At 45.1% G+C, this 16,340-nt stretch overlaps 1 protein-coding gene across 1 annotated transcript in view; it reads right to left on the minus strand.

The window, feature by feature from the left end:
* Positions 1-1,020, minus strand: part of LOC135812162 (cadherin EGF LAG seven-pass G-type receptor 1-like) — a 54,976-nt gene extending 53,956 nt beyond the window's left edge. The window contains exon 1 of the mRNA XM_065325479.1: positions 874-1,020. Coding sequence (XP_065181551.1) covers positions 874-973 — 100 coding nt within the window. The 5' untranslated portion in view covers positions 974-1,020. The remainder of the gene's footprint in view (positions 1-873) is intronic.
* Positions 1,021-16,340: the final 15,320 nt, after the last annotated feature.

Here is a 16,340-nt window from a genome sequence, read left to right on the forward strand (position 1 = left end):
TCTCTCTCTCTCTCTGTCTCTCTCTCTCTACTTAAATATCTCTTCGCATATGTTCCTCCCGATGATACACATCCCGAGATTGCACGCAAGGTTTCCAGCGATGGACAGCCGAGAAATGTGTTGTTGCTCCGAGTTTCGTGCGAGAAGCACTCTTGAAACAACTCCATAATGACACTCACAGTAGACAAAACCGAATAAATATTCTACAATGGGTTGAAATATGGAATGATTTCAGTACTAGGCCTAAGAAGCCGTGTCAATGGATTGAGTGCTTCTCGCACGAAACTCGGACTAGGAGCAAATTTCTCGGCTGTCCATCGCTTGACGACTTGTGTTTCATTGCTCCATCTTTGATGTTGTGCACCCTTTTCGTAGTTGTTGGACCTGATCTTGCTCTACCTCAAGATTACATGTTTATACATACATAATAATATTACATAATAATATTATATTGTTGGTTGGATTTGGTTCACGATCTACAATGCATTATATCGCATCAACATGCGCATCATCCAGCGTGACCTACGGGTAGCCTACGAATTTGAAGTAAAGAGAGTAACATGGATGTTACTCTGAGTACAGTACTCTCGGTCGTCGAGGAATTGGGAAGTCAAACCTCCTAGCCTAGACCGTCCACATGTTCACCTTATATACATGTCATGCTGTGCTTCATGAAATTCCAGCCTGGTCGTTCTTCGGCGCTCCGTTCTTCGGCGCCCGACAGTACTGTAAGGGATCTAGGGGCTTCTCTTCAACCTTTTAAAAACGGTATGTGGACGAGAACGAGGAACGGGGGATGAGGGAGGGAGCTGAAGTTGTGAACCACACATAAACGTATTATTTGTTTCAGCTTACTACACTCGAGAAACATACCTGATGTCCTCGATGCCAGTGGCAAGACCAGCAGTAGCAGTTGAAGCATCACGAAGCCACACCGTTCCCGATAGTCTGCAATGCTACTACGTCCATGCATCACTGAGGGCTCTGAAATGAAAAGGAGTTGGTGACCGAATCTGAACTCTTACACACTCTTTAATATTGTCAGAATCTGAAAACTTCTAATCGCCTGGATGAGTTCAGGGTTAGGAGGAGAGATAAATATAACGGTAAGGTTGTGAAGATCTTGGCAAAATGTCACATCGTTTCGTGCAACGCGATCAATGAACGTGTTCGTCACTACTCTTTTCAGAGAGTCCTTCTACCGATTCGTGTACATGTACATGACTGTACATCATTCTGTACATATGTGTGCAGTCCGATGCATGGACGAGCGTGAGACTCTGAGAGACACGACTTGTGGTGCCTGACGGTTGCCTGAGCGCGTATGAACACGCTGGCAACGACAGCGGTATGCATGGGAGCGATAAGCCAAGAAAAAGGAGTAAGACATAGTATACATGTAGGCCTAAAAGTGAAGGGTGCTGTCAGAACTGTTGTGTCTATTCTGGAACAACAGATGGAACGCTCAGCTATGTATAGTTCTGATTGTCCGAAGATTAGTCAATAACCATGAGGCACGGAGTGACATCAAACAGATAGCCTTTTTCCCCTTCTCACCTGTGCATAGTCATTGCCTTCAGACTCTTTACCGTTGGTTGCTGTGGGATGGAGGTTCTGGGGCTCCCGTCGCCGACGACAGGCTGCGGCGAATGTTGACAGATCGCTGATGGAGAGTTCACGAACTCGTCTCCGCTTTTGTCCGATGATACTATGGTGTGTGTTCGAGGCCTGTCCCCGCATTGGTCCCTTGACACTTAGTGTTGGCTGTCGAAAAAATGCTGCGCTCTCAGAACGAGTCTAAATTTGCAGACCCTGGTTCGTCCACATAATTGTCTTCCTGAAGTGTACAATACATGAAACTGTTATACGGTAATCTACTTGTATGATAACAACTCTCCGCACGGAACGAGATGGCCGGTTTACTACGGAGGATAGTTGTTCATTTTCATTTATATTTTAAACAGTAACCAGACCCATGAAAAAAGCAATTTATCGGAACATGATAATATTATAAGTGTACAAGAACGGATAAGGCACCCTTATTTACTACGACATAAATAGCTCATTATCCACATGTCTTTTGCGTCTCTGTGTTTTTCACTGTTTTTGACATTATCTTTCTTTACGGCGTTGTTGTTGCTGTTCATTTTGCTACTCTTTCTTTTTCCCTCCCCTTACTTTTATTTATCGCCGTGGTTGGCAATCAACCACTCTCTTAGCATTGGCCGGTGTTTCCACCGAGTCTTGAGATGTTGTAATAAATAAAATAAAATAAATAGAATCACTTTGAAAATGCAGCTGCATTTACACCTACCACGTTCAGCACACATGTAGAATCCAAACAGTTGCTTGCAACATCACGATTACTATGCTGCTTCATGATCGTTCAGTGTGACACTCGGAGATGCGACCAACCCTTCAGACTTCTACATGTATGTTGGACAGCTCTACATGTACATGTACATGAGGTTAGCGAGCACTGTTTGTCCAGCAATAGACTACTGTATTTGAATAGATTTTTATACAAGTATTTCGAAGTAGTTTAGTGGCTTTGTTTGATGATACATGTACATGTACATGTATGTGCAAATCATTTTGCCCTTGCAAGAGGCTTGGTTACTGCACACTGTACTCTACAAAGGCAGTTTTTGGTGTAAGTCTGGTGGTTGCAGTTGTTGCATGCATCTCGAACATTATTTTAGTCGATTCACACGCTTCACACAGGATATGTTGAGGATAGACATCTTCTTTCTACTGGTACTATAGTGCATGCACGGCGTGTTGTCGGTATATGCGGATAATGCCGGCAGAAAAATTGGGAGAATTCGGTGCTTTTTCTGGTAAGTTTCATGCACGTTCAGTATGTGGATAAGGAAATGGAGCAGAATTCTACGAATTGCCCGCCATAAGGTTTGTATGGTTCTGCCATTTTCACTGCTTTTCGAGCAGAATCTGCCACCTTTTCGAGCATTATCCCCACACCCCTAGCGTGTTGACAGGGAGAGGCGGGTCATTTGACCAAATACGACCAAAACAGTGTCATTCATCAGTCCGCAGGGACGCTCACGATGCCATCATGCTCTGGAACCGTAGTAGGCAGGCGGGTTGATCAAACTTCCAAGTCATGTATGGTAGGTCGGCTGACAGGTCCTGCGAGACCTAGGGAGCGAATGTTTCACAAGCTGACTCCATTCAGACCCAACTGATATCTGAAATACAAATACCAGATTGGTTTATGTGTAGTCCACATGATACAAACTTGGCCATAGAAACTGTGCACGAATTCCCCGTTGCCCACATTGAAGATGCCACGTGTGTGAGTAGACAGGCGTTCTTCCATTTACATGTTCATAATTATTACCACTTTGATCTGGTCTGCCAGCCGCCCATTCAAACCTTTCTTTCCACAGGCTAAATCAAGTTTGTTTCTCGGCACTAGAAATACGGCGTACGAGCTACATGTACTATGCTATGGTGTTTGTGCACTTTTTAGCACTTTTTACACCGAGACCAGTGTTTGGATGGGCCCAAGCCAAGGGAGTGGCCCCGACGCACTAGTGACAGGTTGTGATCATTATTTATATTCTGCATACCTGGCTCCCTGTCTTATGTCCATGTTGCCTCTTTCACCTTTCCTCCCCATTTCTTTGCATATGTGTTGTGCAAGTGCGTCCGAGGTACATGTACATGTACTTCATGTAGTAAACCATGCAAGGTATCAGTAGCACAGTACAGTTAAATGTTCTAACGGTGTATCACCAGCACATTACCTGGCTGGTCCAGAAGCAATTGTTTTTCGGCCATCAATTTTTTCATTCGCTATATCCATAACTGGAATAATTATCACACATAAGGGTGTATTGATTTTCTGTTCATTGCACCAGGACTACTGTTTACACAAGGCTACATGATTCTACATGTACATGTACATTGTATGTGCTCCATGTGTAGACTGCAGAACATGATCTTCCTCGAAAATTATCATCAGTGTTCGTAGTAAAAGAGTTGGTGGACAAGCCGTTGATCATGTACATGTACATTGTATGTGCTCCATGTGTAGACTGCAGAACATGATCTTCCTCGAAAATTATCATCAGTGTTCGTAGTAAAAGAGTTGGTGGACAAGCCGTTGATTATTCACTCTCATTGTAATATCAAAAAAGTAGTCTTTCTAGACCAAAGAGTGGTATATTTGATAAAATTTAATAACGAAAGAAATATTTACGATACTTCTCCAGACGTTTTGTTGTTGTTGGATAAAGAATGATTCTTTATCCACTGACGATGTTGTTCAGAACAACAAAACGTCTGGAGAAGTATCGGAAATATTTCTATTGTTATTAAATTTTATCAAATATACTTTTTTGATAGTATTCGTAGTATACATGCACCTGCACATACAGTGAAACCTGTCAAGGCGACCACTCGGATAAAGCGACCACCTGTCCTGGAAGACCACAAGAACCAGGACCAAGGGATGATATTTGCAGTCAATTGACCCGAGATAAGGAGACCACATGGTAAAGGAGACCACATCTTGAAGGTCCCTTGAGGGGTCGTTTTAGACAGGTTTCATTGTACATGTACATGTAGATATAGAACAGCCAAGGGATGCAAAAGACTGTACTTCTAGTAGCTGTGTAGCTGTAACGCCAAGTTTAACGCATTTCAGCGATCATCCGACAGCAGAATTTAGCATTCACACGAGTCATGAGACAGCAGAATTGGGGGTTCACACGAGTGCATAGGGTGGTTTAGTCCCACGTAACGGATACGGGAACGTGGGTGATACACGTACAGTTAGTTAATGCAATGGACCCACGTTCGGAAGTTTTTTTTTGTCACCTGGAACAAACAACAGCATGAAGCGAAAGGCCCAAATTTGGTCAAAGACGAAGCTTCGAAGCTCATCGAATAATGGTGGATTTCGTGTTTCGGAAACTTCTTCAGCTGAGCACCCTCACAGCTTGCACAATGCGCTCCATTCTGAGTTTCATCCACGTTCTGGCGGTACATAATTATGGGTAAGCCTCCATACACGGTATGTCGTGAATCAGAAAACGGCCGTACGTGGGTCACTGAATATCACATGGTACACACACGTAAAGTTCACATGGATTACGTAGGACAAAACCTCCCTAATGCCAAATTCTGCGGTCTGATGATCGCTGAAATGCGTGAAAGTTAGTTATCGCTACATTTATTATTTTCGAGCTGGGAATGTGAACATAGTAAAAAAACAAAAACAAAAAAAAACAAAAAAAAACACAGCATTTCTCCTCCCTTGTACTTGTACTTGTACATGTACATGTACATGTATGTGTATACTGTTCTGCACATTTGTGTATTGCGCACTCTATCTCGAGCTGCCTCGACCGGCCTTGTTTGTACATGTACCTAAATGTCATCACACCAGGTGTGTTACTCACTCTGTATAGCTACCAGTAGGCATTGGCGGATAATGCTCGAAAAGGTGGCAGATTCTGCTCGAAAAGCAGTGAAATCGGCAGAACCACACAAACCTAATGGCGGGCAATTCCTCGAATTTTGCTCCATTTCTTTATCCACACACCAAACATACATGAAACTTACCAGAAAAAGTACCGAATTCTGCCAATTTTTCTGCCGGCATTATACGCATGTGCCTAATCTTGAGCTGCCTCGACCGGCCTTGTTTGTACATGTACATGTACCTAAAATTAATGTCATCAGACCAGGTGTGTTGATCACTCTGTATAGGTACCAGAACTATTTCCAAGTGTGTTTACAGGGTACGTATTGTGATATGGCAGGCAGCTCTCCCCCCCCCCCCCTTGGGGCCCTGCGGCTGTCAGCCAGGAAACCATCCGCCAATCCCCACTCCCAAGAGACAGCTGTTAGGCTAAAGATCGACTTCCATTCCACCAGACCACAGTCTTTTAGAGATCCTTCCATTTCCTAAGAGCATGGGATACGGTTAACAGAAGATAGATGGCTTGTCGTTACAGCGGAAGCAACTCAGCGTGAACAGCCATCGACTCTTGACACAAGGTGTGTACAGTTCTCTGTACTTGTGCGTGTTTTTGACTTGATAACAAAAGCCAACTGACAACCGAAAACCGGTATAAAGGTACATGTATTACATGTATTTTGTGAATGGGTGTTGCCTGATGATTGCGAGAGCATGAAACTTCAAGTCGCAGCAAACAAGCCTTGATTGTCCTTGTTGTTCTGTTCTTGTGCATTACGCTCTGCCTCCGCCATGGTGTTGAGCACTGTCAGCACACTGGGTACACCCTCCGGTGGATTGATGTACATATTGTATGTGTTTTCATGCATGTGCCCTTAGCTTATGGTCGATAAAATGATAATGGTGGTAAAGAAACACCTGGCAACATGGCGGAAAACACACGCCTGCCAACACACGCTCTCTAAGCTGCAAAGTTCTGGCACAGAGCTATCCTTCTCACCACCACCACCACCACCACCTTGAGTTCGCGCCTGGCGCCTAGTCGATGCATGGTTGGCGGTATCCGACATAGCAGGCTGGTACATCAAGTAGCGAATGGCACATAGAAGATGACACAGCAACGACATAGCTCGATTGTGACGCACGTTTCGTCACCGCTGTACTCATCAGGCAATTTTCTTCTTGGATGTCTTCATACGGAGCTAGACTCGGGAGAATGAAGTTGAAGACACCACTGCAGCTGTACTTATGGTTGACAAATATGGTGGTAGATATGGTAAATATGGTGTGTGGGCAGGCGTGTGTTTACCGCCATATTGCCAGGTGTGTCTTTACCACCATATTTGTCAACCATAAGTACAGCTGCAGTGGTGTCTTCAACTTCATTGCCCTTAACTTACTTGTAACTCTGAGTGAATTCACAAATCTTGCTAAGACAAATGCAGCCAGTGATGACCCACGAAAGTGCTGAGTTTCACAACACCGGACATGAATTTCAGATATTTGTTGCCACAGCAGCTCCAAAAGTAGTACAACACTTGCAAGGGAAAGAATGAAGCTGCCATATAAACAGAAATACATGTCATCACGGAGTGACATTCAACAGGACCTCGAATTTAAACCAAAATAATGAAAGAACATTAATTTTGGAAAATAATGAGACCTTTGTTCAGATATTTTATCATGTTTAAAGGTTCCATGTCTGCACCTTGCGTGTAGAGACGCCAAAGACAAAGAGATCTACTGCATTATGACGTGTTGTTGGTGTACTCTAGTACAATGGTACATTTATAATATAAAGATAAATAATAATTATTCTGTTTTGTAGGGGAACTTGATAGAGCGGCTGGATATAATTATAAGGTAGAAGGTAAAAATCAGTTCAATTTAGCTTCTGGCAAAACTATGCATTGCAGGGGAAGAATGTGATCGTGGATAAACTTGTAGAGAAAAGGCCATTGTAGGAGAAAACCTCAAAATTGTGGCTGATTCTGCTAATCCATAATAATTTTGAGAAATACTTCCTGCCAATACAAGTAAAATGCATAATGATAAGGTGCTCTGGTAACTTGGTAAGGCATAATGTTACATGTATCTGTTCTTCTAGTCTGAACTAGTGAAGACTATTTCTTCTTCATTATACTATTGGCACATACTCTCGCAAACCTACTGTGTTTCCTTTTATCTGGAAAACATTGATTGGCTGAGGATGCCAGCATGGTCAACTGTCAATTATGGCATCTTGTTCCGTACGTACCCTACCGTTAACTTTGTGTAGAGCAACTTGAACCGCGGTATTGCCGTGAGGTCATCCGTGATGCGGCAGTCCAGAAGCTGCAACGTCGGTATCAGAGCTGTTATATTCGAACAATGCTCCACCCTCATACCTTGGCGGAGAACTGCGGCGGTGAACACTTGAGGGACGGCAGGCTCTTCGATTCGGAATCTCTTATAATTCCACGCACACTCGTTGGGCATTCCGAGCGCTGGTTTGCTGATCGGCGGCGATTCGAAAGGCACAGGAACATTCAGGCACGCTCCCTGTTCACACTCGTCGTCTCTATTGATTGTGATTTGCCTTGGATAGTTACCGGGTAGCACCACCTCCGCTTCGCCGATATCCATTGAGCAATTGAAATCGCACATTCCGTACACCTCAGAGAACTGGTACAGCTGGCAGCGAAAGTACCGGCTATTCCATGAGCCAGTCTGGCTCGAATCAGGGCTGCACTCCGGCGGGCAGTAGAGCTCACTGTGTACTAGGCTGGCCACTAAGCTGCATATGGCGCAGACGATGGACACAAAGGTGTGGGAGCTAGCCCGGAATATAGGCGCTCCTCTCCACTGCATGACTTCAGATAAGTGAAGCCTTTGCTGTGCTGTTACTAGTCTGTAGGATCCTGTTGGAAGAAACGAGAGAGAGAGAGAGAATAGAAGGGTATCTTAGACAACACAGTTGTAACTATCAGCTAGAAAGGTACACAGAATGCGGTAGATCAACTCGACAGTAGCACTATTATCCAATAGAATTGCATTTAGGTTAGAATCTCAAAGTGTGATATAAATGTCGTCAAGCCTTGCCCAGGTATCATCTGATGCTTTTCGCAGTACTAAAGCAGTCAAAGACTGCATGGCACGCCTGGAATAAACGTCGGTGCCCAAAGCGGAGGAGAGTTTGGAATGTCCGTTGAGTGTGCGTGTGTGGCCGTGCCTTGGCGTGGCAATATTGGCGTTTGCGCGTGAGCATGAGGATTGCATTCGCTTGTGGAACAGCTAGGAGAAGGGGGCAATCAGGGACAATGGACATGGATTAACCAGACGTCATTGGCTCGGAGCAACGTGGCACCAATGCGCTGCGGGACAGGACGGGCCTAATGCGGGGCAACGTGTACATGTATGCTGGTTCCCATTCGTTTCCTGAAGTACATGCTGCTGACTCTCGATCCGCGCTGGTGGCTCAACACTACACCATAATACCTCTCTGCCTCTGATCACGTTGCTCCACGTAAACCAACACCGAGATGAAATCTAAATCAGAGGCAGCACCTGCCCGCACAGGGAGTACCCAAATGTTCCGCTTTTCCATCACACAGTATAATTATAGCGGCACATTACACGGCTGGAGATATACAGTATGAATATGAACACAAAGGGTCTGAGGTACTTGCTGCACAATAATTCTCAACACCCTAACAAGGGCACAGAGAGTACTACACAAATCAGAACAACAGAGACCAATATTTTTCTCCTGATTCAGAGTTTCGTGTTGGTGTTGTTGTTGTTTGTTAAATAATAATAAAATAATAAATAAATAATAAATTAAATCGCATGTCAAACGGGCAGTTCTGCCCTGTATTATGAAAGCGATGTGGCTGTAGAGTGTTTTTAAACACGACACCTGGAGTCACGAAAAATATATTGGTCTCTGTTGTTTTGCCTTGTGAACATGTACACTGCATTAATAAAGTACAGATATTGTGCGCCTAAAAGCACAGGTTTCCACCATTTTTTCTGGAATATGTTTAGGTGAAGATTCGACCAGAGTATTGATTGGAGCAACGCATAGCACCATTACTAAAAAATGTGCTTGGAATGCCTCTTACCTTCGCTGGGTTGTTTGGAACACCAGGATCTTCTGAACGCGACACTCAGCTCCTTCTCGTCAATTTAACCTTATCTCGTGGCAAAGACGATACAGAAAGCACGACACTGGATGCCTCCCGCCAGATCGCTTCCAATCTCTTCTGTGATCCTTGAATGTCTGAGGTAAAGTCGAAGAAAAGGCCTTTTTTATAGCCATAATGACCCAGTGCCGATGTCCACGAAGTAATGTCCGCGTAGTACTGCGCTTATGAGATACAACACGTCAGGCGTTCTTAATAAACAAGTCTTCGTCATGACGCAGGCAGGATATCGTGCAAAAGACGTTCTCGCCTGCATCACGTCAGAGTGGGGTACAGGCATGGGACAGCTGCGCGAGACTTGGGAGTAGGCCCCCACTGTTGAGCTGTACGCAGCCCCGCGGGCGATCCCAGGAGTATGCAGTTCAGGAGGGCAGCTACAAATCATATTGACATCTAGCAGAATCAGAATCCTTGCTGGTACATGTATACCGTTATCCGTCTGTGGTGCACACGGAGGTAAGAGGAGCGAGAGCCATGACGGAAGTCATTCAAAACGCGAACAGTGTTTTCTGAATTCTGAGAACCCGTTTTTTTGGTGCACACATGCCGGTCGGCGATATTCTGGGTCAGTAACAGCACATTTCAATGTAGTGTTCCTGTGTGGAATCGGATATTGCCTTCTGACATACCTCACCCCTTACCCACCTCCACCAAGGAAACGTACACGTACATATACACACAAGGCACGCACACACACATGCACACATACACACGCGCGCGCGCGCGCAGTACAACGACAATGGCCATCATGGATTTCGCTTGTTGGCAAACATTGATTACAGCCAATTAGGCAAGTGGTAAACGGAGCTTCACCCAACACTCCCCATAATGACTGTGCATTACCTTCCGAAGGGTTCAGTCTTGTGTTTCCCGATAGGCATTTCTTCTGCCCGGTATGAGTCCAGCGAAAAAATAATCAGCTAAAGTCCTCTACAAGTTCCCGCAGCTTAAACATGACCCCAAAGCAATTGATCGCTGATTACATAACCCGGTTAAGAATAGCAAATTTGTCAAACACGCCGTGTGCAGCGGTTACGGGCTGTGTGGACACAAAACCTCTAGCGCTTCCGCACGTTTCGATGTTTGGGCACATCTGCCCGGTCTCCTCAGCGCGTGCTGGTATGCATTGTTGGCCAGTTAGGCAGTGCCGGGAGAAAATACATTCCTGCATCGAAGAGTCTGCTTCCGCCGCTCTCCCGACTTGTGAGTATTTCGTCGTCACTGGATGTAGTCAATGAGATTAATACTAACCTACTTTCTAGCACGGTATTATGTAACTGCTACTTGGGCAAACCAGGTGTGGAGCTAAGGATGCAAAGGTTGCACATTCCAAGTTTCGCCAACAGAGTAAACATTTTCTCGCTTCTTTTGTCCTCTTTCCAAGTGGCTATTGTACGGCACGCACAGGCATAACCACCCCATCCAGGTAGTTACATGTACATGTATATACATTGTAGACGGCACGTGGCGGACATCTTTCAGGTCACTTAGACGCTCCAGACTTTGAGCTGCGAACCTGGCTGACGTTGCTGGCAAGAGTCCTTGCGAAGTTACGCCGGGCATCCTTCAGTCTTGTTTCCTGGGGATGCACTAAAGCCGAGTTATCAGGTCCGATTATCATCTTCTTTCCTTCTTTCTTTCTTTTTCTTATCTTGCCATGGCTGGCTAATGCCCCCTCCTTTGCATTGGCTTCTGCCATTGGACGGTGAAATAAAATAAAATAAAATAAAGCCACAATTTGCAGGGCATCTTGGCACAGGCGAATGATATGCCTATCACTGCCAGTCGGCCCTCCTGAACGGTCCTTGACAACGGCTCCCAGAGCGCGCGGGCGCTAGAAGAACTCAGTGTTGGACTTGGTCACTGAGTGTGACGTCCGAAAGAGGTTCCGGAGACGCAGGCAGTGACAAGTGTCAAGTTTAGGCACAAAATCCTGGCAGAAACCCAAGCGTTGTAAGCCACAAGTGCGGTAAACCGATGCCGCCTCATATTCGCAGCACCCCCTCCCGAATGTCTTCCTTACGTGGCAACCAAATACCCCACATGCATGTGTGAACTGATGTAATTGTGACACTTGAATACTCTATGGGTTCCGTTATGTTCATTGGTTTGGGGGAAAACTGTCCCTAAATGGTCTAATGTCCCTTATGCGTGATTCTTCCGTGCCACACCAAGCTAATATGAGGTGTAGGCGACGGTGAACTGCAATGTGGACCGTGGTCCATTTTGTGGGAAATCCCCAGATCCTACCAAGAGCCCACGTCATCAGCACAACTACATGTATAATATGTACATGCCCTTCACTCCAACACGAAATGCCCGTGGGCGCGGAATAAACGTGCAAAACAATGAAATCGCACCTTTGTGCGTGTGCAGCCTCAATGAAGCTAGGGAGTCTGAGAGACTCGAAGACGAAGCGCCACCTTCCTTGCCTTGCCGGCTAATAAATCCAAATTCGCAATAAGTAATGTACATGTATGATAGAGAGGGTGATAGCAGAGCTTCGCGTGGGCAGCTGGAACGTGGCATATGGAACGGGTCAGCACCTGCGCCACGCCAGAGATCCTGTGATGTGTCATGCAGGGTTCCGCTCCTGGAAGGCACACCGGCCCCAGGTGTTGGCTCTTCCCCGAAGAGTACTATACGGGGAACGACTAGAGTTGCGCATCATACTAATACGATAGTAATAGTAATAATATTACCATGTGAAGTTCATCCACCGTCCGTAGAGGGCTCGATTTGCGGAAGGCAAAGAGCGGGATACAGAGACAGCAGAACGAGCAGTTGCGGTTTTCGTAACTCCGGGTTTCACGAAATTCTTGAAACTCGGAGTTATGAAGCCGCAACAGCTCGTTCTGCTGTCTGTGTAGTAATAATATTATGATTATTATCCCTTGCTGTACTGATACAGTAGTGGCTGTAAGTAGTTCAGTGCATCATCCGCCGCGGAGCTGACTCAACAGCGGCCGGAATGGATGACGTATCAAATTAGATGAAGGAGCATATCATCCTGAAATTCATGGCGGAAATGGGGCACAGGTCAAGTAATTTCTTTCTATACCTTGGCCAGTAGGTGAGGGTGATTTGAATAGTTTATTTAAGCGCCGGGATAGATCCACAAAGCCCGGTAAGTCTCAATTCTTCCTATTGCTCCCAAGTAATACCGAGATTTATAAGGTTTACCGGATGCTGGGTCATCGGACAATCAATAGCAATACCACGTTGGCTAGCTTGGATGGTGGTGGTCGTGGACACATCCGAGCTACTCACACGTCACCTTCATAGTACACGAAGCGCTTGCATGACGTATCTTGACGCAGATGCCTGCTGTTAGCCTGTGCCTTCGGGTAAACTGAGTCCACGTAGGCTGTATCTTTATTTTCAAACCATCGTGTTTGTATTACAAAATTATGTGCAATACAAACGAGTCATTTCTTGATACTGGCAAAATGGAGAGAATATAATATATTGTGGGAAAGGTAAAATTCTATGACTAATGCTTTACACAAAAAGTGCAGTACACAACACATGCTGAGAAGAATCGTAGTTGTACTTCAGTACGAACACAACCCTTCCGACGTTTGCTGATTCGCACCTTGAGGTACATGCAGTTCACCGCAAGGTTTGGCCGCGAGTGTGTGCCGGTTCTCGAACATCTAATTTAAGAAAACATTGTTGTCGCTCGAGCCATCCATTAGCCCGAGCTAGGAAATGAGCAGATGGCCGCAGACTGTGCTCCGCCGGAAGCTGACTACTGTCCGTCACGTCTGTCCACCAGATGGACTGCGAGACGCAGCAGGAAGCCAGGAAGGGGTTGTGTGGGGCTGGTTGGAGTACTCTGGCCGCAGACAATGCAGCGTGAACAGCGGTCTGCGGGAACATCTAGTAGATTTCGCCTCTACATGCACACGTATGTAAAAAGTCTAGATGAAAAACAGAGAGGTTCCAGGCTGTTTCCAATAGACTGCTCAACACCGAAAGGAAGAGCTAGTTCCAAAACGTATGTCAAAAGTCAACATGTACATGTGGGTTAGAAGACAATTGTAGAATTCTGCAGTATCCTTCTCATTTCCCCAGACCTAGCACGTACCGTGGGCAGATTAAGACGGGCAGTGGGTATTCATTCCTACAACGTAATTTGGACGTCTTGATGTGCCCGTGTACCACTCAGCGGTGAGTATTGTTCCTGGAACTGTCTGCGCTCTTGAATCTGTGACAGTTATGGAGTCCAAGAGCCATTTAGATCTACATTGTTTGATCTAGGCAATGCCCAAATTCACAGTTAGCCTGGAGCGGCTCTTGCGTGATGGATACCAATGGCGAACATTACTGCCCCTACATGTGTTACTCCTCTGGAGTGACACATTCGCAGGTGGTGCGCAGGAAAACAAAGAATAGGAACAACTCCTGCGTGTACAGAAGAAGAATGCGGAAGGAACCGACACACGTACGGACAAAGAGTAGTCGGAGGTGACACATACTGCATAAACGCAGTCCCATGCTGGTTCATATCTGTGTCGCACAATACGGAATGTTCTAATCTTAGCAGGCTACTCATCATCGATTGAAAATTTACTTTCAACCTGGATACTAGTATGCATACAAAGAAAGAGGTGAATTTTACTTTTGGAACTTGACATCAATTATATAAAAAAAAGAATTCACTGTTCGCGTGAGACTCGGCTGGAAGCCGAGTTTTCCGCATCCGTCGTGGGAACACCACCACCCTCTAGGATCAAGGCAACACATCAATTATACTATGTCTCAAAAATAATGAAATAATCCTCACAGAGACTAGTCTTTATCCTCCCTCTGAGAATATGTGACCAATATTACATATCTGATACGTCGCACTGGAGATCGTGCTTCATTTGTATTCTCTAAGAAAGGTGTTGCGACATCGGCGGTGATTAGTGAAGAAAGTGTCTGCTCCGAGCGCCGGAGCTCACGCTTCCTGCCCCGACTGACTTGGCACTTGACTGACTCACGACTGCGCCTGGAGCACACGAGAAGCCCGTCGAACCTTACACTATACAAACCTGCTAGAAACCTCCACTCCCTCGGCCTGATCAATACACAGTGTTTCGGAGAATACACCTCTCATGATCAGTGAGCTTGAATAGGCTTTTTGTGTGGGAAGCGAGCGTAACTGTAAGTTGGTGTCCCTACAGTCCATTTCAAAACTATAGACGCGTACATCTACCTAGGCAAAAACCGTTATGCCAGCATCTATACCACATAAAATCTGTGATCACTTTGTGCATAAATTTTTCCAAATTGGGCGTCTGTTATCCAATCGTTTAGAAGCTATATGAGAGTAATTGTGGAGCAGACCTGAGCAATATTCCGAAAAATATTCTCAAAATGCTCCAGCCAAATTTGAAATATTTCAAAAACCCTACGCGTCTATAGTTTTGAGATGGACTGTAGTTATGGTTTGGCTCGGAGAGCAATACATAATGCATTGCGCTCGGAGCAGAAATTTCATAAGCCTACTCAAGATTACTGATCATGAGTATTGAGCAGGGAGTGGTGCTTTTTTTTTACACAAAGGCATTTCATGTGTCCGCAAAAGGGTAAAGCTCCCACCGTCTTTTACTATCTCATTCATTCATCTTGAGCACCCTGTAAGAAGACCTTAGGGTCTGTTGGGAACGCCCAAGTAAAATAATAATAACAATACAATACTATCTGCCCCCCATCACATTAGTCCTCTCGCACTGTTTGGTCTTACAACTTAAAACTAGAATCACAATATTATGTACATGCTCATGTAAGTGACCTCCTGGAGGGCATAGCCTGCTTCATCAAGCTCTCCTTTCCCTACAAAGAGGTTTACCCCGGAAATGGTACCCAGAGTGACGTTGTTTGATTGTCAATACCTACATACATGTGCATGTATACTTGTACGTCCTGAAGGGGAAATATTTGTCCTCCTTTTTTTACTGGCTAGTTGGCTGGCGTATGCATTGATTTGTAAATATACCAGTATTTGAAATCACAGGGAAAACTGAACTTTAGTCCAGCCACAACGCCATCCCATGAAAGAAGAACGAAGGGTAAATTGAGTATAATTATAAGCCATAATACCAAGCAATAATTTGGTAGTTGGTACACGTAATGCGTGTCCCCAAGTCATGGTCATACATGTAGGTGAGATTGTCTGTTAGTGACCTCAGAATATCTCGATTGCATTTCCTCGGATCGCTAAGTGTTTGAATTTCAAAATGGCCAATCGGTTCTATTCCTTGATGCTTGTGCTAGCCTAGGGGTTGAACAGTCAGAAACTGCACTACATGTACAATGTACACGTATTTCATCCCCACATGTACATGTATATCTGGGATACCTACTTTACGGCTACTTGCAGGGCAACGCAAAAAGAGCTGGATGACTGTCGATGTGTGTCCCACGAGCACCACAGTCTTCCCTCCTGGTTCAGCATGCAATTATACTCCGTGATTGATCAAATTGAAGATTCGAGTGTAATACATAATGTACATGTACATATATATATGTCTAGGTATAGCACAAATCGTGGCTTGATCGCGGCCATACTGGATAATTATCTCTATATTTCAAAGTAAGGCCTCAGCACAAATTATGAGTACAGTGTATGTGCTAGTCAGGTATTAATTACCTCTTTATTCGAAAGCACTCCAGCGCCGCGAATAATGCCCATCATTATGTGCTGCTCAGTTTTGCAC

This window comes from Sycon ciliatum, chromosome 3, assembly GCF_964019385.1.
Source record: "Sycon ciliatum chromosome 3, ocSycCili1.1, whole genome shotgun sequence".
NCBI lineage: Eukaryota > Metazoa > Porifera > Calcarea > Leucosolenida > Sycettidae > Sycon > Sycon ciliatum.